Source organism: Mixophyes fleayi, chromosome 3 (genome assembly GCF_038048845.1).
Source record: "Mixophyes fleayi isolate aMixFle1 chromosome 3, aMixFle1.hap1, whole genome shotgun sequence".
In the NCBI taxonomy this organism is placed as follows: domain Eukaryota; kingdom Metazoa; phylum Chordata; class Amphibia; order Anura; family Limnodynastidae; genus Mixophyes; species Mixophyes fleayi.
Window position 1 is genome coordinate 8,763,504 of NC_134404.1, and position 22,465 is coordinate 8,785,968.

At 44.3% G+C, this 22,465-nt stretch overlaps 1 protein-coding gene across 3 annotated transcripts in view; it reads left to right on the forward strand.

The window, feature by feature from the left end:
* Window positions 1-13,930, forward strand: part of SLC5A6 (solute carrier family 5 member 6) — a 29,485-nt gene extending 15,555 nt beyond the window's left edge. For 2 of the 3 annotated variants that reach the window (XM_075201065.1, XM_075201064.1), the window contains 14 exons: window positions 777-842; window positions 1,285-1,336; window positions 1,629-1,696; window positions 1,840-1,994; window positions 2,213-2,353; window positions 3,129-3,258; window positions 3,475-3,563; window positions 3,970-4,082; window positions 5,031-5,098; window positions 5,480-5,566; window positions 6,067-6,248; window positions 6,833-6,936; window positions 8,337-8,491; window positions 9,858-13,930. In XM_075201065.1, the coding sequence (XP_075057166.1) occupies window positions 777-842; window positions 1,285-1,336; window positions 1,629-1,696; window positions 1,840-1,994; window positions 2,213-2,353; window positions 3,129-3,258; window positions 3,475-3,563; window positions 3,970-4,082; window positions 5,031-5,098; window positions 5,480-5,566; window positions 6,067-6,248; window positions 6,833-6,936; window positions 8,337-8,491; window positions 9,858-10,022 (1,575 nt within the window). In that variant the 3' untranslated portion in view covers window positions 10,023-13,930. The remainder of the gene's footprint in view (window positions 1-776; window positions 843-1,284; window positions 1,337-1,628; window positions 1,697-1,839; window positions 1,995-2,212; window positions 2,354-3,128; window positions 3,259-3,474; window positions 3,564-3,969; window positions 4,083-5,030; window positions 5,099-5,479; window positions 5,567-6,066; window positions 6,249-6,832; window positions 6,937-8,336; window positions 8,492-9,857) is intronic. The other variant, XM_075201066.1, reaches the window with a different exon arrangement.
* The last annotated feature ends 8,535 nt before the right edge of the window (window positions 13,931-22,465 follow it).

The window sequence follows — 22,465 nt, forward strand, 5'->3', positions numbered from 1 at the left end:
TTTTATCATTGTAGTCATTGTCATGGACTTTCATCACCTATATGAAAACCTTTTAGCTCTGACAACTTTTAATTTTATTTTTCTGAATCTTTAGAAATGTTATCAAGGAATTCCTTAGTAATGTCTAATAAGGATTAACAATAGGGATTTCCTGATCCCTACTACAAACCTCTATCTCACTTGCACGTAGCTACGTTTTGCTCTCTCCATCCTTCAGGGGGTTTCCCATGCTATTGAAGTGTTAATGGTCACTAAAATAGAATTGCCAGCTCCTTGTATGTATATTGTCTTTTACAAACAAAGCAGCCCGAGCCTGAGTCATTAAGGTGAGCAAAGCAAAAAAAGGAGTAACTTTGTACCTGGACAAAACCATGTTACAAAACACGGGGTGCAAATTAGTTTATTATATTGCACATAAGATAAATACTGGCTGTATTTTCATGTAACACACAATTACTTGATATCTTTATTTGTACAATGAAATGTAAAGTTGATCGCTATCGCTGCTCGTTTTACGGCTGGCCAAGTTCTTCAGCACACAGATGTTTAGAAGCTGCTTTTGTATGTGTTTTATTTCCAACATAATGCTGCAGAACGACTGATCAGCCAATCATCTGGGTTTTTTGTTATTTATTTTTAAACCCCTGCAGTTTCTAAAAGCATAATGCAGGTTATATTACTGATAACGTAGAGAATCCTAGACTTACACTGTAACATGGGGAGAGCGACTCCTCTACCCTCTAGTGACTGTTCCCTCCTCTCTCTCTCGCACACAGTACCTGGAGCTGCGCTTTAATAAAGCCGTGCGGATCTGCGGCACCATCACCTTTATCTTCCAGATGGTGAGTGTGTTTGTTTGCTGGATGCCAGATTATTGTCCAGTTCCTTATTGCTCTTTCCTCCCCCTTGGAGTAACTTCATGGAAGAGCTGGATCCTTATAGTCGTTGCTTTAGAGGTCCCCCTGTGTGAATGATTGACAGCTGTCTCTCATATAAAGAGGTTTCTTAGCTTGTAAACAGTGACGTAGTTTTACTCAATGATTGGGATGAAAGAATAACTCTAATCACGAATAAGACAGCAGTGTCCACTGAACAGTGTGGCAGAAAAATAAAACTTTTTAATTCACATTTAAAAAAAAAAACTGTCCAAGGTCGTAGTTATGTCCTGAAGGTGACTGAGATAGTCCAGAGGGGAACAGCTGGTACCCTCTGTATTAGGAAATTTAATAATATACCAGAGTGCACATCACCTAATGGTCTGTAACGTTTCATCCTTCTCTCCAGGTTATATATATGGGGGTGGTCTTGTACGCTCCAGCGCTGGCCTTTAATGCAGGTAATGTGACCCAAAGCAATCACTCGGGATCTGTAATTCGCTGTGTGATATTGGGGCTTAGAATTTATTTGTCACATAATATAAAGCTTGTCGTGCTGGGGACCTTTAATTATATGTCCTTTATCTACTATCAATAAATCAAAGCCAACGTCTGCCCAGGAGGGTGGGGGCCGTGCATCATTTAGTGCACACTTTTTTGCAATTATTGCAAATTACACATTTTGTGGAACCTAATCTAATTGCTGGATGGGATAAGTAAGATGCTGATTTCTTGATCGGTTTGTCTTTCCAGTAACCGGAATTAACCTCTGGGGGACGGTGGTGACGATGGGATTAGTCTGCACTTTGTACACTACTCTGGTAAGACGACCGTGAACTAGATGCGATTAAACCTGGACAGACTCTGACACAGCAGTCATCAAAAATGTAATTTTATAATTTATAAAGAATCTTCTTCATTGTGACACCTCTGTTGATCGTGATTACGTGTCCTCTCCGCTCAGGGCGGTCTGAAGGCCGTTATCTGGACCGACGTCATCCAGACGCTGGTGATGTTCGCTGGGCAGCTGGCGGTGATCATTGTTGGTACGGCGAAGGTGGGCGGGATACAAGAAGTCTGGGACATCGCCCTGGCGAACAACAAGATCTCTGGGATAAAGTGAGTGCTGGAAACTTAAAGGGCTATTAGTCGGGTGATTTAGATCCATGCTAGTCTTCCTGACTGATGACGGTGTTTGTCATTACTTGGCGTTGTAGTGGCCCTTTAGAGTCTATGGCTCTGCATTGTAGTGTCATACGTAGATTCTCTGCAGTTTGCTTCACTAAACCTAGCCCAAGTAATAATATAATAACCTCTTGCTCATTCTCCTCTTGCAGCTTTAATCCGGACCCGTTTACACGTCACTCCGTCTGGTCTTTGGGTATCGGAGGCATTTTCCTGATGTTGTCCTTATATGGGGTGAACCAGGCCCAGGTGCAGCGTTACCTCAGTTCCCGCACAGAAAAGGAAGCCATCTGGTGAGTGATATGTCCCCTGTCAGCTGCCATTTCCAGGGGGGAGGGGCTTACCTAGCAGAGCAGACAGTGTGACTAACAGCTTTGCAGTCTTTTTCTTGCAAAAATGTTTTATAGATTGGTTGATTCCTACTAGGACACATGACCACCGATGTCACAGCAGCTTATATCACTGCAGATTATTTACTTATTGTGGGAATACGAACTGCTTACTACATTTGCATTTATTATAGGATTTATCTGCACCTAGGGGAGGATTTCCTTCCAGAGGAGGATTGTAAATCCTCCAGAACTATCCGGCTGTTTACACCGGTCATTGACATTATTGACACTCATGCTATTCATTGCTATGGCGCTTATTGTGACTCCGTTCACTACGTGATCATATGTATTTTCCCTGATTGTCATTTGCTGCATGGGTCTGGCTAGACCACGTTTTCCTGTTGTGTATCATTAAACACATTATACATTTCATTGTTCTAGCGCTGAGGTACTTTCTATTATATCCTATTTGTCTAGGGATAGGAGTTCCCTATTTCCCTCTGGCTGCTTACATATCACATTTGTGTTGCCCTATACTTTCTACTTATCACTGCAGTCTGCAGCTTTATTCACCTGTATTCGATCCCATCAGGAGACCATTTCGGAGAAATGGGAGGTGTTCCAGCTGTCTGTAATGGACTTCTGCAAACTAATAGCACAACCATGCTGTGTGGAAAGATCTGGATCGGGAGTACCTTGCATGTCTCTGATTCCGTTCTGTGTCTGTTCTCCCCAGGTCCATTTACACAGTCTTTCCATGCCAGCAGTTGGTGCTGGCTTTCGGGTGTCTGACCGGACTGGTAATGTTTGCCTATTACCAGAAGAATGAGATCCTGGACCCGGATATAGTGTCCGTCCCTGACCAGGTAAGTCCCACAAGCATGGTAACCTGAGAAGATCCTGGGCCCCATTAGTGGTGCTATGACCTTGCCTGCGGTCTCGTTCCACCAATGTAAATTATTGGTCAGACTTGGGGCGAGGCCCTTTGCATGGTAATGACCCAGGGCTGAGCCGCAGTCGTAAGACAAGATGTAGCGCTTTGTTTCGGTATAATACAGACGTTGACTTCTTTCTCTTCATAGTTGGTCCTGTACTTTGTCATGGACATTCTGAAGGACCTACCCGGCCTCCCGGGGCTGTTTGTTGCCTGTCTTTTTAGCGGTGCACTCAGGTAAGAATGTGTGCGATCGCAGCCCCCTGTCCCCTCCTAAATCTGTATTTTTCTGTCTAGCATTATTACTACTTTTACAGACCATAACTATATAATTAAACCACCCACCACTGTCACGTTGCCTCTGGAACGAGTAATAACACTAATTAATATTGTACTAATCTTCCCCCTAGTTATAATACTGAGGTAACTATGGAGCGCTAATGGGGCCTTACATGGAAGAGCTTTTATTCTCCTTCTTTATTCTAGTACATTTGTATTTTTATTTTATGTGAAGCAGCTTCATATTTTGGATAAACTCAATAGATGATAATTAAATTATAGTTGCAAATCTGAGCCATAAGGGTTTAGTGGGAGGGTTGGGGAGCGGTATAACTGTATGAATGTATTGTCTCCCTGTCCCCAGCACCATCTCATCCGCGTTTAACTCTCTGGCCACGGTTACCATGGAGGACCTGATCAAACCCCACTTTCCGAACCTCCGAGAGTCCCGGGCGACGCTGCTGTGTAAAGGGCTGGGTGAGTAATGCCGCTTGTTACTTGTATGACCGCTGTAGGTCTCTATGGTTACGTTGGGCCAGTGATGTCATCCGTTCACAGAGCACTGATTGGCTGCCGCCTCACGGCTACTTGTTCTGGCCACAGAATGGCCGCCATCACAATGTCTACATTGTTGGTACATTAAATGTACTGCAGACACTTACAGGAAGGTCTGAAGCTGTTTATACTGGGGGTGATGATTGAATGATCCATTTCCTATAAAACATTTTGACAACTTTGATATATGAAGTAAACCTATCTGTTGTGTACTGAATGATGTGTATGTAATGGCTTTGTGTGCTGCTAGAAAATTGTCATAGATACAATATTAATAAATTGTCGTGTTTGATCCATACTCCATCCATTTTGCTGCAAAAATGACTTCCGACCATCTCTGCATCTCCGCCATCCCATGTAATGAGCGTACACGTTACAAACTGCGTGGTAAACTCTCATGTCCTGCGCAGATTGCAGCCTGATGCAGACATGTGAACCACACACAGTTTGCGGTATCCTGAGGGCCCCACTGGATTCTGGGTATGAAAACTTCAGTTGACGCATGATGTCCTGATTCAGTATGCACATTGTGTATGCATTGTCCATATCACCACCCCTCCCCATATCACACCTTACTCTGTTGTGTTTCATCACCAACGTTTCAGCCCTCCACCACCAAGGTTATATCCCCCCCCCCCTCTATGGTGTGTAGATATAATGTATTGTGAATGTACCCCCCCATTCTACGGCTTTATTACAGATGATGACATATGACGGGGGCCTGAAACGTTGATCTGTTACGGTACAGTCCGGTCTCTGTAGTGCGCCGGCCTTGTAGTGACCTCGGGCCATTTAGTCTTTCCTCTCCTATCATGTCTTTGCTGCCATGGCTTTCAGCTGCTAACTTTGTCATTTCCGGTTCCTATACAGCTCTCGGGTACGGCCTCCTCTGCCTCGGAATGGCCTACATTTCATCTCTGATGGGCTCCGTGCTGCAGGTAAGCCGCCTGTAGAGAAACGTGACCTTGTGTTATACGCAGAGCCCCTCCGTCCCTTGCTCCTTACAGGGATTAGTGCATGCATTACCCCCCTCCCTATTTGTCCCAATGTGAGTGGTGTGTCCTGCTTTGGGGGCAGTTGGGAGGTATGTCCCACTGGGAAGGGGTCTGGGGCAGCCTAGAGTTCTGGCCACGTCCCCCAAAGTGATGAGGCTCCGCCCCTCCTCCTCATGCCCGTAATCCTACATGACAAATATTGGGGGGTATGGTTAATGTACCCCTGCACCTCTCCTGTCAGCTCTGTCAGGAAGACACTTGTTCCTCTTCTCTTGCAATGACCGGGGCAATTTAATACTCACCTGTTGCTTGTCTCCCCCAAAGGCAGCTCTGAGTATTTTCGGGATTGTCGGAGGACCCCTTCTAGGACTCTTCAGTCTGGGATTCTTCTTTCCCTTCACCAATCCCATTGTGAGTACTCCTGTAATAATCATCTGCTTCCTGCTCTGTATGTGTAACATGTATAGTTATTATAAAACCTCTTCTGTTTTCCCTACATCTGCACTATAATTCTAGCCGCATACAGACATTTGTTGTTTCTGGATTAGTTTTATTGTGTTACGGATGCATTGTGGCCCCTAGAGGGTCAGTGGAGGGCACTGAATTGAATGCAGGTAAATGGATCAACAGCATCCAAGATGCCACCGCCGTGGCGCTGCCGCTCCTACCCCAGGGCACAGATGTGTATGGTGTCACCGGAGCCAATGGGCTGTCACTGGCCTCTGTCAGCATTCTAATAAAACGCTGCCAGTAAAAGTAATGGTTTTTGGAGGGTTTTATTTTATTTTTTCACTAGTGGGGGCTAATAACCCCCGTACAACACACAACATGTCGGAATCGTGAGGCCTAATCCTCTCCTCTCATTCTCATTTCATTGAAGAGTCTGTGTCTGTCCATCTCTGTGTTTCTAGGGGGCCATCAGTGGTCTGATAGCCGGACTGCTCATGGCGTTTTGGATCGGCATTGGCAGTTTTGTTTCCAGAATGCAGACGGTCTCCGGCCCCCTGCTGAATGTGACCAGCGCTCCAGAGGTCGGGAACCTCACCACTGCCATAATGACTACCGTGCTGACCTCTGGGGCAGCCGCTGAGAGGTGAGAAGGGGAAGGTCCCGTAGAACGGACTACCGGACGTATAGGGGCTGATGCAGGGTCGAACGCAACGTGGGTGTAATCTACCGCCCAAAATATCCTATAGTCTGAGGCATCTGATGCTGCTTCCAGCTCTGCCTCTGTAGAACATGCACCAGGATTACGGCAGATGTACTTACACCCACGTACACATAATACAGCAGATAACGATAAATACACACAGAATCCTATAATATAGCCACGATCAATGAGGAAAGCCATCAGCCAATCAGAAGCAGCTGGTCAGGTGTGTGACCGGTAGACTCCGGTTACTTCTATAAATATGCTGAACAATAACTTTCCAGCCTGGAGTTCTCGGGTCGGTGAGTACATAAGATACATAAACACATAAAAAGGGCAATTGAGTCATTATATTCGTTAGTGAATATGTTCGGTGTTCTGTGTGCATTGTGTAGGTATCGTTCTTACTGTCTATGTAGCTTATATATCAGCTGTTTGTGCGTTCTACCATTAAATCTAATCTACCACCGCCCTCCTTACATTGGGGTCCATAGTTCCTCACAGTCTCCCCATCTCTCTCCTCCCAGTGTGTCCGGCCTGCAGAGGTTCTACTCCCTCTCCTACATGTGGTACAGCGCTCACAACTCCACCACCGTCGTCATTGTCGGCATCATCGTCAGCCTGCTCACAGGTACGGGTGGAGGGTTGTGTGGATGTGTGGCTGGTGTTACCACGCTTGTTCCTGATGTGGATGTGTTGCCGGTGTTACCACGCTTGTTCCTGACGGGGATGTGTGGCTGGTGTTACCACGCTTGTTCCTGACGGGGATGTGTGGCTGGTGTTACCACGCTTGTTCCTGACGTGGATGTGTGGCCGGTGTTACCACGCTTGTTCCTGACGTGGATGTGTGGCCGGTGTTACCACGCTTGTTCCTGACGTGGATGTGTGGCTGGTGTTACCACGCTTGTTCCTGACGTGGATGTGTGGCCTGTGTTACCATGCTTGTTCCTGACGGGGATGTGTGGCTGGTGTTACCACGCTTGTTCCTGACGTGGATGTGGGGCCGGTGTTACCACGCTTGTTCCTCACGTGGATGTGTGGCCGGTGTTACCACGCTTGTTCCTGACGGGGATGTGTGGCTGGTGTTACCACGCTTGTTCCTGACGTGGATGTGTGGCCGGTGTTACCACGCTTGTTCCTGACGTGGATGTGTGGCCGGTGTTACCACGCTTGTTCCTGACGTGGATGTGTGGCCGGTGTTACCACGCTTGTTCCTGACGGGGATGTGTGGCCTGTGTTACCATGCTTGTTCCTGACGGGGATGTGTGGCTGGTGTTACCACGCTTGTTCCTGACGTGGATGTGTGGCCGGTGTTACCAGGCTTGTTCCTGACGTGGATGTGTGGCCGGTGTTACCACGCTTGTTCCTGACGTGGATGTGTGACTGACGCTGGTATTGTGCAGTCTCTCATGTCGGGTGTTGTCTTCTGTGACTATACGGAGTAAGACCTCTTCATTACTGTGACCCAGGGAATACAACTGCCAAACAATTCTACCCTGATTAATGTAAATGTAGAGGTTCTATTATGCTTCATATTCGTACAAGAAAGGGGGGGGTGATAATCCTTTTTGTAATTGTTTTACACCTTAGATTCAAACAGATCTTCTACCTGTATAATCTACAGAGGTCCAGTGAACTCAATAGTTTCTGAATCCGTATATAAGAGAGGTTTTATATGGTGCCTATAGAAAGTTCTGTTATAATGTCTGTGATTCCCCCCTATAGTATCTCAGTTTGTCACCTAATATCTGAGATTTATAGCTCGCTACGTTTAATGAAGTTATATGAAGTGTTAACTGGCGGGTGAGAAGAGATGGAGAATTCTAAGTGAATAACTAACTATGGTTAATGTGCAATTGTGTGATGCTGCACCGGAGTATAGACTGTCATCCGTCCCCACACTGAGGAGCCTAAAGAAGGGTGACACAGGCTTATCTATACGTGGATATTTTGTGTCCTCACAAGCCAAGAAATTACCCAGATTTCCCATCTTCCCACAGTCTCCTTATTATTCAGCGTTCTCTGTTTCAGGCCCAATGAAGGGTGAAGACGTGAACCCCCGCACGGTCTTTCTGGTTCTCCCCAAGATCCTGTTTTTCTTGCCGGAGAGGTACAAGGAGTGGCTGAGATTTGGAGTGGGGCACATTGCAGAGGTAGGAGAGCAGCACAAGTCCAGGCTATTAAAGGTAACACACCGTTATCAGTAACCGCCTCTTATTCTGCATTTCAGCTGATGTCCATGAAGGTATTTTGCCACTTTAGTGAATAGACACCAAGCTTGTATATTGCTGATAATGTTATTGTTATTCTGCCTTAGTAAATATACCCACATGAGGCCATAAGAGAGCAGAGACGGTGTTGTCTGCTCTTTTATCTGTAGACTTTTACTTGGACTATTTTTGGGTGTAGTGAGTGTCCGTGTGTACTGATGCCCATACGTCAGGACTTGTTATGGCGATCGCCAGCGCTTATTACAAGCGTCTATTTATTGGTAAATGAACCCTAGGGGTATATTTACTAAACCTGCGGGTTTGAAAAAGTGGAGATGTTGCCTATAACAGCCAATCAGATTCTAGTTATCATTTATTTAGTACATTCTACAAAATGACACCTAGAATCTGATTGGTTGCCATAGGCAACACCTCCACTTTTTCAAACCCGCAGTTTAGTAAATATACCCCTAGGAGTTTATTGGTAGAGGTTTGTGGGCCCCCATTACACTTCATCTACAGCCTACACTAGTGTCACAAAAAAACAGAATTTGCAGCCATTGTGGCAGTTTGGCATCAATACAATTAATGTGTCAATGAATCCAATTAGGACATTAAAGCAATAATCATTGTCTCCTTTTCAAAATCTCAAGGGGAGACAGTATGGCAGCTGTTTACACGCACACGCTCTCCGCATGTTATGTCACGGCAGAGCAGGTGAAGAGTTTTATAGTGCGGACAGAGCTCAGAGAGTTGTCCCATAGGTTCTCTTCTTATTGCATCATGTGACTGGTTGCCATAGTAGTCATCATGACACTGGATATGCTGCAGAATTCTAAATCCTTTACAGTAACCTGAAAGTGCATACTGGGGAAAATGGTAATTGTTATCTGGATTTGTAAATCAACTGTTTAGAAATGTGAATTTGGCTCCAAAAAGTGTAGGGGATTGTTTTGTTTTTTTTTTTTTTGTTTGAATCACAAAAAAACTACATTATAAAAGTCCATGATGTATCTTTAATGAAGGCTTATAGAGTTACGGTACAGGCAGAACGGTCTATCTAACTGCAGGAGCCGCTACTGGGAGGCTGCTCTGTCTCCTCCTTTTATTTCCGTACCGGTGGCCCCGTTCTCGGCAGTAGATGTCAGAGAACAGGATAGTTATATATTTTTATAATTTCCAGCGTTCATGGCCAGGGGTGGGTTTTTTTGTTTTTCTTGCAAAATGTTAGTATTATGGGGCTAGAGCCACATTAGTAGAACATGTCCCTCTGTCACTTAATAAAGCACGTGCATTAAGTGGTGCGTGTCTCTGCTCTTGACAATATTTGTCTTATGAATAGGGTGAACAGAACCTCCCGGAGCCAAAAAAGTCAGACAAATCCTGTAACGGTTTCCTGAACGGAAGTGTGAAAGGGACAAAGGAGGACGAAGTGGAAGAGTATTACGCAGGATTTCCTTGTTCCGACGGCGGACACTCGTATATTCTCCACGAGACGTCTCTTTGATTGGAACGTACCGATTTGGGACATCTGGGGATGTGGAGCAGCCGGCCGGTCAGCGTACGGAGGAGCCTGGGTTTCCTGTTCTGATGAGCTGCCTTCAGGATCTCGGAGAACGAGGAAGAGGTTACCCTGTCTTTCTATGACCCTGTTCGTTCCATCAGTCTATAGTGTCAACCTCTCCGTGTTCTCCCTAAGCCACATCTGGATCCTTAAATCTGTCATGGTCTTATCCAAGGATCCCCCAACACCAGTTCCCATGCCAGAACCTTGCACATAGATTGCCTTAATACCAGTAGTCGGCTGGGTCTATTGTCCACCTAAAGGGTTGATCTTTGCAGTGCGGGAGCTGCCTTTGGTCGGAGATTCCTGTACTACTTATGTCATCTAGAACTGTAACCCTAGTAAGGAGATCTTGTGGGACTTTACAGTTAATTACGACACATTATCTAGATAAGCAGATCAAAGTGCTGATCAGTCGTGTGTTTGCACTTGAGCTGGTCTCGGGATTTCCTGAAGTGTCCTAATGACTTGTCCCAGTGATTTAAATATCATCCATCAGTGTTATTCCTCCACCAGAGGGCGCCCCTCTCGTACTAATCTAGTCATCCTAACACCGTCTCTCCTTCAATAGAATATGCCCTTCGGAGAGCCATGGAGTGGACTGAAATCTAATCTCGCTATGGTTTCTAGACCTTTTGTGTCCCCATATTGTTCTTGCTGTTCCAGGCTGGATATCCTCCCAATATGTCACAATTTTACGTTCTATACAATGTGTGAGATCATGTAAAGCTGGGTCATGGTACTTAAGATAACACTAAGAGATGTGGTCTCAGAACACCTCCACTATCCACCGACCCGGTGTGGTCTCCTGAACGTGTCCTCAACAACGTGTTTTGACTTTCGTTTGTTTTGTTTTTTCTTTTGTCATAAAATAAATTTACTATGGACCCTATAGGTCAGGGAGGAAACACTTTGACCGATTTGCCAAGCTCCTTTGTACACCGTAGCTTGTGGACCTCTCATGGTGGGTCTCGTACCATCCATTCCATACTGAATTTCGGCTTCAGTGTAATTCTCTGTGTTCCATTTTATTGACCTCCCTGAGTCAGGGCGAACACTCATCGTTTATTGATCCCACCATAAACATTCAGCTTTTAGAAACCACCAACCTCCTATGTCCCTACCCTAACCTTTTTGTTCAGAAAACTGTTAAAGAGGGGACTGACGTTTTGTGGACTGAACCAGTATTCAAGATTGAGGCAGGCTACTAATGAACTAATGATGTCGCTGAGGTATGAGGTGTCTGCCTCACGCCTCGGTCACCTCACTAATTCATATTAAATTGATAGACTCCATAAAGGTTCTTCTCACTTAAGGGTGGTTTTGTTTTGTGTGTACGTGCAGCAGACCAGCCTAGACCTGTATAGTTCTTAGATCAGTCTATTTTCTCAGGACCTCCTCCGTCCTTCTCGCTCCTCCGTGTGGGATCTGGTCTGCTGAATGTCCACGTTTACCGGAGGGATTTTGGTAGGTACTTTCCCAAGAGCTTGAAACAAGTAAAGTGCCAAAAAAACAAACAAGCCCAGCAGCCAGCTGGATTTATGTGATCTGAAGCTTTGATCCAGTTTTATGGAGATCGGGACAAACTGTGACTCTATCTTCTCATTCTGTCACTTGGCCAAGTCTTGTGTCTTATCCATGTGTAGATCAGTCTAAACGTTTCGCCAGTAGTGGACTCTCATTATGGACCGTTGCTGTCTTCAGCCTTGTGGACTCCTGTTTAGTACTTGAAATTGCTCTTTAGTTCAATCGGTGTTATAGTTTGACTTCATTGGTGCCAGAAAACCTCCTGCACAAATATATATATAGTACATAGGTTGAACTTCGGGGGTTTTTTAGCCTTTTTCTTGGTTGTGTTGATCCAGAATTAGGCGAAGTGCTCCAGGGAGCTTGCTGCTGATTTCATGTATTTATAATGACAATCTGATCAGTCATTCCAAAAAATGTTAACGAGGTCGTCTGCAGGACACTTTAATTTATATGTGCATTATTTGCTGCAAAATCTCCCCTGAATGACTGTCGCCCGTCGCTGTCACGTGTTGTAGGTGTGCCCTGGGTGACCCTAATTAGACATCAACAATAATTTCACAATACCGTAAAACCGTGAATCGATCTGTGCGGCTCTTCGTATAAACGAAGCTCTGGTTTGTTTTGTGGAGTTCAGCAATAGCTCCTGTGCCTTTACTGTCATTTGTATTGTAAATAAGAAACCTGATTAATTATTGGAGAATATTTATAATTAGTGTTAGAAATATTTTGATGTTTATATGCTGAAAAATTAAATTGGTGACAGTCGGGTAAATTTTGACCAATTGAGACTTTCTTTTTAGTTCCCCCCTCATCGGTGTGAAGGTCTCTCCCCCCGCCCCCCCCCCCCCCATTCACAGGACAGTACACTACAGCCATATCCGCCAATCAGCCCATCTACTGCTTTATAACAATCCTGCTAATCTGATTTCTGTGTGTTCCAGTATCTTTTTCCTCTGCACCAGTTGTTATATAGATATACCCCATTATTACATAGGTGTTCTCTCAGGGAAACTGATTCTGCTTAATCTAAAACTTGCATTTATATATGACTGATCATCTTCCACATCAGAACTGACTATAGTAACTGTACCACAATGTATGGCTACGTTATACTGTACGATAGTGATTCATTAAGTAAACATCCGTCTTATCAAGCCATAAACATTAGAAATCTCTCTGCATCATGTAAATGGAAGATTCGGATAATTTACCATAATTAAGCTCTTGTATTGAACATCTTGGGGTATATTTACTAAACAGCCGGTTTGAGAAAGTAGAGATGTTGCCTATAGCAACCAATCAGATTCTAGTTATCATTTTGTAGATTGCACTAAATAAATCACAACTAGAATCGGATTGGTGGTTGCTATAGGCAACATCTGCACTTTTTCAAACCGGCTGTTTAGTAAATCCAGCCCCTTGTTTTATCCAATGCCAAATTCCACTAATCTGTCCTGCAACATTTCTATATAAACATTACAAAAAAAAAATTGCAGAAAACTGCAATTATTTTGTACTGAGAACCACGCCCAGATCCCCATCTGATCTTCCTGTTCTGTGAAGGCCCAATCAAATCCCTCACGGCGCAGTGGGCGGGGATACGACAGGTTGGGTGGTATGACCAGCTCCGTCCTACCTAACCTGTGAGCACTGCCCATTACTAGTTTGTGACATCACTAATCATTGCTGCCTACATGTACCGACTGGTCTTCCAGTAGTGTGCTATTGTGTCTTACACAATTCTGGACAGTTTGTAAATAATAACATATATGCAAAACCAAAAAAAAAACCATAAAAATCATATTTTGTGGAGGATAAAAAAAACAAAACTGGAATTATACTGAATATGTTGAACACATTGAGCTTTTCCACATATTTCTAGTTTAGATGTTTTTTCTTGTTTTCAGGCCTTTGAATTTCACACTCTGCAACGTATACACGCACAAGGCTGACTTAGAGCCAATACCGGTTTCATATCTGATCCAGTAATCTTATTGGTAGTTCTAGAACTTGTACTGTATGTTCCCTGGTCTAACTAGAAATCTTCTCCGTGTTCCTGTGATCTCTACATCTATACTGTATGCATCTCAGGTAACACACGTACTATTGATTCTGTAAGTGGGGGATCTGACTGAACCACAGTGGAAACATTTGCGTCTCGTCTTGCACTGAATTCTGCCAAACTTTGTGGTTTTTTTTTTTGTTTTTTTTTGAAAAGTAGAATTTCTTCATTTTTTAAAATGTTAATTTATGTGATGTCATTCCATGATCTGTACATGATGAAATCCTTGCAGTCTCCACAATAAAATTGATCAAAAGAATGTCCAGTGTCACCTGTAACGTAATGTGCTGCCATCTAGTGTCTGTATCGTGTAGTCACATAAGTGGAACAGTGACATATACATTTATAATCACTCCTGCAAATATAATGACATCAGGGTTGTATGCACTGTATAAATGCTCTGGCCTAGTGTCCTTTGTATACCCCAGATTGGTGGCTTCTAATATCCTTCATATTGCACGGTGGCTCAGTGATTAGCACTTCTGCCTCACAGTGCTGGGGTCATGAGTTCAATTCCCGACCATGGCCTTATCTGTGTGGAGTTTGTATGTTCTCCCCGTGTTTGCGTGGGTTTCCTCCGGCTGCTCCAATTTCCTCCCACACTCCAAACATACTGGTAGGTTAATTGGCTGCTATAAAATTGACCCCAGTGTGTGTGTCTCACTCACTCAGAGTTCTCTGTACAGCGGGACATTTAGAAGATGACTAATCGTCTGCAGTCCTTTTTTTTTTTTTTTTTTTAAAAACTCCTTTACAAACATGCCTGATCCCATCAGTTTCTACTGAGTCATTATAGATCATCTGTTTCCATGACGTACACACAGCGATATCTCAGAATTCGTTATTACAGATACTATACACCATACGCACAGTCCCTGGCCTATTCTCAGCCCCTCCATGACCAAGCTGATTTGAAGGGTCATTTCCGAAAATAATACCACTCTTGTATTATCACTGTTCACTGCGCTATATAAAAACATTCAGCCTGCAGTCTTGGGCGTTTTATATAGATAATACAGAAGTGGAAGTTGCTCAACCAATATATAGGTTCATAGCAGGTGCTTGAAAGGGTGGGGTTATGCTGAAAGGAACAAAATCCCCCCAGCACACTGCTATAGCCAGCAAAGGAGCCGCTATTTTTACTTGTTCATAAAAATGCAGAAATCTCCGTTGCAGACATTTGCAAATGTATGGAAAGCCACCCACCCTGTCAAGACACTTCTGCTAATACGGTTGTCCTAACTCTAAACAGCGAGAGTCCTATATTTGGGTCATACATATGTGTTTTCAAATTGAGAGCTGACTTACCGCAAAAAGCCTATTTGCAGAAGTGCCTTGGCGGGCAGTGGCTTACCATACATTTGCAAATGTCTGCAACGGAGATTTCTGCATTTTTATGTACAAGTAAAAATAGCAGCTCCTTTGCTGGCTATAGCATTATATATAGACAGAACTCCTTGGTGACTTTTAATATTGTCATATGTGACTGTATTGGGTTAATTTATCATACAGTTGTCCTCTACTTATTGTATATTTGGAATATACCTTAGAAGACATGGCAATAAGTTTAGTCTGCACCGTCCAGCTCTCACTATGAGGTAGAACACAATGGCACACGCCAGGTTCTGAGCACTTTTAAATGATGAATCCTGCACTAACGGGCGATGGGACACGTGCTTTCCAGAAACCCGATGGTTCTGCTGTGTCCTAAGAATAATAGTGTAAATACATAAGTTTCCCCTGCAAATTCAGCGCGTGGTTGAGTTTCTCACTCCGCGAGGCAGCACATATAATGACTGGGACTTGCATTTGTTATGACAATTCTGTATATACAAGGACAGAGATGTAATCATCATATTGCTCATACTTCAAAGTTGCCTATTGTGCAACAGACAGAAGATGTGTGTAGGGGAGTCACTTCCTTTCCCTCTTCACGGCTTTTGATTTCAGCTTGTTAAAGTCAATGGCTTGTGTTCAACTATTTGTAACGTCCCCTCCTCCACCTCTAGTCCTGAGCAGTGTCCCTAATCTGCAAAGCAATGGTTATATTAGCGAATACATCTCTCAAGCGTACAACTGCTTAAACCTAATGAATGTGGCCTCAGTTTATCTGGGAATAAAAAGATAACTGCATTTAAAACTAACGGGTTACTCCTATTCTAAACAAACAAGAGTCCGACCCAAACTCTCAGATCCCGTGCCCCTCCAAGCTCATAGACAGACTTGCCTACACTCGCCTCACACGCTTCCTTTCTGCAAACAACCTGTTTGATCCTCTTCAGTCTGGTTTTCGTTCTCAACACTCCACAGAGACTGCGTTGACCAAGGTGGTCAATGATCTGATCACTGCTAAAACTAAACGTCATTACTCTCTCCTAATTCTCCTGGATCTCTCGGCTGCATTTGACACCGTTGACCACTCTCTTCTCATACAAACGCTGCAATCCCTAGGTCTTCAAGACACTGTTCTGTCCTGGTTCTCATCCTACCTTTCTAATCGCTCTTTCACTGTTAATTTCTCTGGGGCCACCTCTGTTCCGCTTCCCCTATCAGTTGGAGTACCACAAGGCTCAGTGCTAGGTCCTCTGCTGTTCTCTATCTACACCGCTTCTCTTGGAAATCTAATAAGCTCCTTTGGATTTCAGTATCATCTCTATGCAGATGATACCCAAATGTATCTATCCTCTCCTGATCTCTCGACATCTGTGTTGTCCTGTGTAACCGACTGTCATTTCATCTTGAATGTCCTCTCGCCAACTCAAACTCAATCTTTCTAAAACAGAGTTAATAATATTCCCACCCGCCAACAAGAGCATACCTGACATTTCTATCTCTGTTGATAACATTACCATAAATCCCACCCCACAAGCTCGCTGCCTAGGTGTAATCCTCGACTCACAACTATCCTTTGTTCCTCACATTCACTCTATATCTAAATCATGTTACATACATCTAAAGAACATTTCCAGAATTCGCACATATCTCACTCAAGACACTGCAAAAACCTTAATGCATGCACTTATCTCCTGCATTGACTATTGCAACTCCCTCCTTACTGGTCTTCCCAAAAACAGACTCTAACCCCTGCAATCTATTTTGCACGCAGCAGCAAAATTGATTTTCCTTGCCAATCATTATTCCTCTGCTGAATCACTCTGTATGTCTCTATACTGGTTGCCTGTTTTCTACTGAATCCAATATAAAATACTTTTACTAACCTACAAGGCCAACAAAGCTGCACCAACATACATCTCCTCTCTTGTCTCAAAATATCTCCCAACTCGACATCTCCGCTGCACAAGATCTCCGTCTCTCATGCACACTCATTACATCCTCCCATTTCCGGTTACAGAACTTTTTTTCGGGCTGCACCCACTTTGTGGAATTCCCTCCCTCGCACAATAAGACTTTCCTCTGGTCTACTAACCTTCAAGCATTCTCTCAAAACTCACCTCTTCAGACAAGCACCCTCTTAACCTCACTACATTACCCTATTACCATCCGTTACACAATTTCACACAAGACAACTACCCCCTGACCAACATTGTTGTGTGACGGGATCATTTAGGTTATGAGTCACTTTTACCTTTGCAGTCTGGTTGGACCGAAATGCAAAATGAAGACTTAACCTCATATATAAAACTCCCATTGTCCCATAGATTGTAAGCTTGCGAGCAGGGCCTTCTCACCTCTTTGTCTGTTTTACTTCTCTTCCCCCCCAGTGTCAGTACATGTCCTCGTGTTCTAATACTTCTCTTCCCCCAGTGTCAGTACATGTCCTCGTGTTCTAATACTTCTCTTCCCCCAGTGTCAGTACATGTCCTCGTGTTCTAATACTTCTCTTCCCCCCAGTGTCAGTACATGTCCTCGTGTTCTAATACTTCTCTTCCCCCCAGTGTCAGTACATGTCCTCGTGTTCTAATACTTCTCTTCCCCCCAGTGTCAGTACATGTCCTCGTGTTCTAATACTTCTCTTCCCTCCAGTGTCAGTGCATGTCCTCGTGTTCTAATACTTCTCTTCCCCCCAGTGTCAGTACATGTCCTCGTGTTCTAATACTTCTCTTCCCCCCAGTGTCAGTACATGTCCTCGTGTTCTAATACTTCTCTTCCCCCCAGTGTCAGTGCATGTCCTCGTGTTCTAATACTTCTCTTTCCCCCAGTGTCAGTGCATGTCCTCCTGTTCTAATACTTCTCTTTCCCCCCCCCAGTGTCAGTACATGTCCTCGTGTTCTAATACTTCTCTTCCCCCCAGTGTCAGTGCATGTCCTCCTGTTCTAATACTTCTCTTCCCCCCAGTGTCAGTACATGTCCTCGTGTTCTAATACTTCTCTTCCCCCTAGTGTCAGTACATGTCCTCGTGTTCTAATACTTCTCTTCCCCCCAGTGTCAGTACATGTCCTCGTGTTCTAATACTTCTCTTCCCCCCAGTGTCAGTACATGTCCTCGTGTTCTAATACTTCTCTCCCCCCCACCCCCGTGTCAGTGCATGTCCTCGTGTTCTAATACTTCTCTTCCCTCCAGTGTCAGTACATGTCCTCGTGTTCTAATACTTCTCTTCCCCCCCAGTGTCAGTACATGTCCTCGTGTTCTAATACTTCTCTTCCCTCCCAGTGTCAGTACATGTCCTTGTGTTCTAATACTTCTCTTCCCTCCCAGTGTCAGTACATGTCCTTGTGTTCTAATACTTCTCTTCCCCCCAGTGTCAGTACATGTCCTTGTGTTCTAATACTTCTCTTCCCCCCAGTGTCAGTACATGTCCTCGTGTTCTAATACTTCTCTTCCCCCCAGTGTCAGTACATGTCCTCGTGTTCTAATACTTCTATTCCCCCTAGTGTCAGTGCATGTCCTCGTGTTCTAATACTTCTCTTCCCCCCAGTGTCAGTACATGTCCTCGTGTTCTAATACTTCTCTTCCCCCCAGTGTCAGTACATGTCCTCGTGTTCTAATACTTCTATTCCCCCTAGTGTCAGTGCATGTCCTCGTGTTCTAATACTTCTCTTCCCCCCAGTGTCAGTACATGTCCTCGTGTTCTAATACTTCTCTTCCCCCCAGTGTCAGTACATGTCCTTGTGTTCTAATACTTCTCTTCCTTTCAAGAATGTTTCCCTCCTGCACCTTGTTATAACACTTGATATATTTGAAAGTTTCTATCGTGTCCCCCCTTTCCCTTCTCTGCTCCAAACTATACATATTAAGATCTTTTACTTTTTCTGGGTAAGTTTTGTGCTGTAGACCATGCACCATGTTAGTTGCCCTTCTTTGTACAGTCTATAATGTATTTATATCCTTCTGGAGATACGGCCTCCAGAATTGAACACAGTAGATGAGGCCGTACCAATGACCTATACAGTGGTATTATTACTTCTTTCTGCTACTGATTCCTTTCCCTATACAACCCAGCATCTGACTTGCCTCCTCATTGCTTTGTTACATTACTTACCTGCCTTTAAGTTACCTGAAATAGTGACTCCTAGATCCCTTTCCTCCTCAGTAGTTCATATAGACACCGTACAGAGCAACGTGTAGCAAGATCCAGGCACTGACGCCTCAGCTGCAGACTCATCAGCAATAAGAAAGTCTTCAGTTGTTGGGGATGATTTCCTTCACCATCGGGTTCATCCCATAGGTAAGATAGCACATGTAAGATCTCCAATAGGATCGTCTAAGAAAGTGCGATCACAGACAGACTTCTCTGAATCATGTCATCAACCTGTCAGATCCCTCCGATGGTGGCAAAGACACAAGAAGTGTCACTTTTGCAGCCAGAATGGCTTTTTCTCCTTTGATAAATTGGGTCCTTAGTGCAACCAATGAGGACTCGCAGACCAGCAGCATCAGTAAAACCCTGTTATCATGTGCAGAGGGGAGAAGGGGAAGACAAGAAGGGAAATAAGTCTGGTGCAAGAGGACAGGGAGTTGTGAACGCAGATGGGAGTAAAAATGAGAACATATGCAATGGGGGGGACAGGACAGGACAGGCACCCATAATGTGGAGAAAGAGACATACAAACCATTGGGTTGCACATAAAAACATAATGGGGAAATGGAGAGGGACAGGGAGGAATTATTCCACATACAAAAATTGGGACAGGTGCACACACAAAGGGAGGAAAAGTGCTATACACATAAAAGTAGGGACAAAGACACAAAGGGGGGCAGAGGCACACATGGGGAGACAGAGAGACTAACACAAAGGAGGAAGACAGAGATGGGGAGCGTAGAGAGCCGCAGACACAAAAGTGGGTGAGACAAACATGGGAAGATCTGGAGCTGGGTGGGCAGGGGAGGAGAGGGAAGCTGTTAACATTGATTTGTCCTCTTCCGGGACTGTGTGGTGCACAGTACAAGTTCTGGCCAATGAAGGAAGCTGGAGGGGACAGGGAGGGGAGAGAAGAGGTGTCTGGGTGGGGCCTTTGTAAATGACACCACGCACCCTCTGTCACCTAATCTACAAAGATGCCAGTCCGCCCCCAGCCTGAATTTAGGACCAGCCCAATGCTCCTGCCTCAGCCCCCAAGTACTCCGTGACACCATGGTGGGGCCATCGGCCTACCGATAAATCTACCTGTAAGGTCTATGGCCAATGGGCCCCTGGAGACTGGCTCGGTAAAGTGGCAAGTTAATTGTTAGTGTATTGAGCCTGTATAACCAGGGCAGTGACTATCACTCTGCTGCCTTGTGATACTTTTTTTATATATAAATTGCGTTGACAAGGGTTTGGTGATAAAATGTCTTAAACTAGCCGGCCTCTTGCGTTGTGTTTTTATATGTGTGTTTGTACCCAACAATCCACCGCTGATACATTCTGTCCTTCACGTACAGACAGAGATTATCACCAGTTCCCCCCTCCTTGCTGGAACTTGCCAAACCTCTGCCAGGGTCGTGTCTGTAGCAGCGAAGAAGTCAGAATGTGTTATCTGTTTGGGTGGTAATTTGTGCTGTAAATCTAGAGGTGAACATCTCTTCTCTGGCGGTACACGAGCAATGTGCCTCACACGCCAAGTTATTTCGGGATAAAGACACAACTGCAGGATTGTTATTTTAAGAATGTTAAACAAGACTTTTATGTGGCGAGAGAACGGAACAGAAATATTTACAGAGGAAAAAAATGAAAACATTTTATATTAAAACTCCACGTTCCCATCCCTGAGACGGGTAATTGGGGGAAGATAGTGATTTATGCACAGTGTACAATCCCAAACTTCACTGATGATCTCTCTCATAGTACCGAAAAAATGCTGAGAGCAGATAAAACCGATGATACTCTCTATATGTGTGAATAGAGAGATATACACCCATTACTATAACATGAAAGTTGGTGTGTTGAAAGCAGGAAAAATGGGCAAATGTAAGGATCTGAGCAACTTTGACAAGGGTCAAACTGGGATGGCGAGAGGACTGGGTCAGAGCATCTCCATAACATCTGGTATGCAGTGGTTAGTGCCTACCAAAAGTGTTCCAGTCCAAGGAAGGACAACTGGTGAACCGGACAATAGGATCATGGGTACCCAAGGATCATTGATGCGTGCTGGGAGTGAAGGCTAGCCCGTCTGGTCCAATCTCACAGCCCTCCACTGCCCATGTGGCAGTTATTAAAGGACGGCCCTCTCACTTTTCCAAACAAACATATTTCAATTCTCTAATATCCACCCTGTTTTCTAACCCTGACATCTCCTCAACTTGCTGCCTTCAACTCCCTTCTCTGTCCTCCTACATCTCCTCCCCCTTCCTCCTACACTGCCCATGATTTTGCCACCTACTTCAAAGACAAAATTTACATAATTTTATGAGACATTTACTCATTCCAGACCCCATACACCTCACCCGCCTTCTCATACACTCCCCAATACACCCAAAAAATTAAGCATTTGCGCTCATCTCATCCCAAAACCTGTCCTCTTGACCCAATTCCCTCCCAACTTCTCTCCCCTGCTACATGCTCACCTCTTCACCCTGTGTCTCCCCACTGGCAGGTCTCCATACTCCTTTAAACACACCCTCATCTCACCAATACAAAAGAGACCATCTCTCGATCCAACTTCTGTCTCCAACTATTGTCTTATTTGTCTCTTACCCTTTGTGGCTAAACTATAGTAAAAACTTGTGTACAGCTCCCTATATGACTTTCTGTCCTCTCGCTCCATTCTCTACTCCCTGCAATTGGTTCCTTTTCCTCCAACATTCCACCGTGTCTGCATTATACATCCGTCACTCGAATGCTGTCTGCATTATACATCGGTCACTAGAATGCTGTCTGTATTGTTTATCGGCCATTAGAATGCTGTCTGCACTGTTCATCTGTCATTAGAATGCTCTCTAAACCGTACATCGGTCACAAGAATGCTGTCTGTATTGTATGCCATTCACTTGAATGCTGTCAGTATTGTATATTGGTCACTAGAATGCTATCTGTATTTTATATTGGTTACTAGAATGCTGTCTGCATCGTACATCAGTCACTAGAATGCTTTCTGTATTGTATATCGGTCACTAGAATGCTGTCTGCATCGTACATTGGTCACTAGAATGCTTTCTGTATTATATACTGGTCACTGGAATGCTGTCTGTATTGTATATCGGTCACTAGAATGCTGTCTGTATTGTATACTGGTCACAAGAATGCTGCCTGCATTGTATATAGGTCACTAGAATGCTCTCTGTATTGTATACCAGTCACTAGAATGCCGTCTGTATTGTACATTGGTCACTAGAATGCTGTCTGTATTGTACATCGGTCACTAGAATGCTGTCTGTATCATATATTTGTCATTAGAAAGCTGTATGTATTGTACAT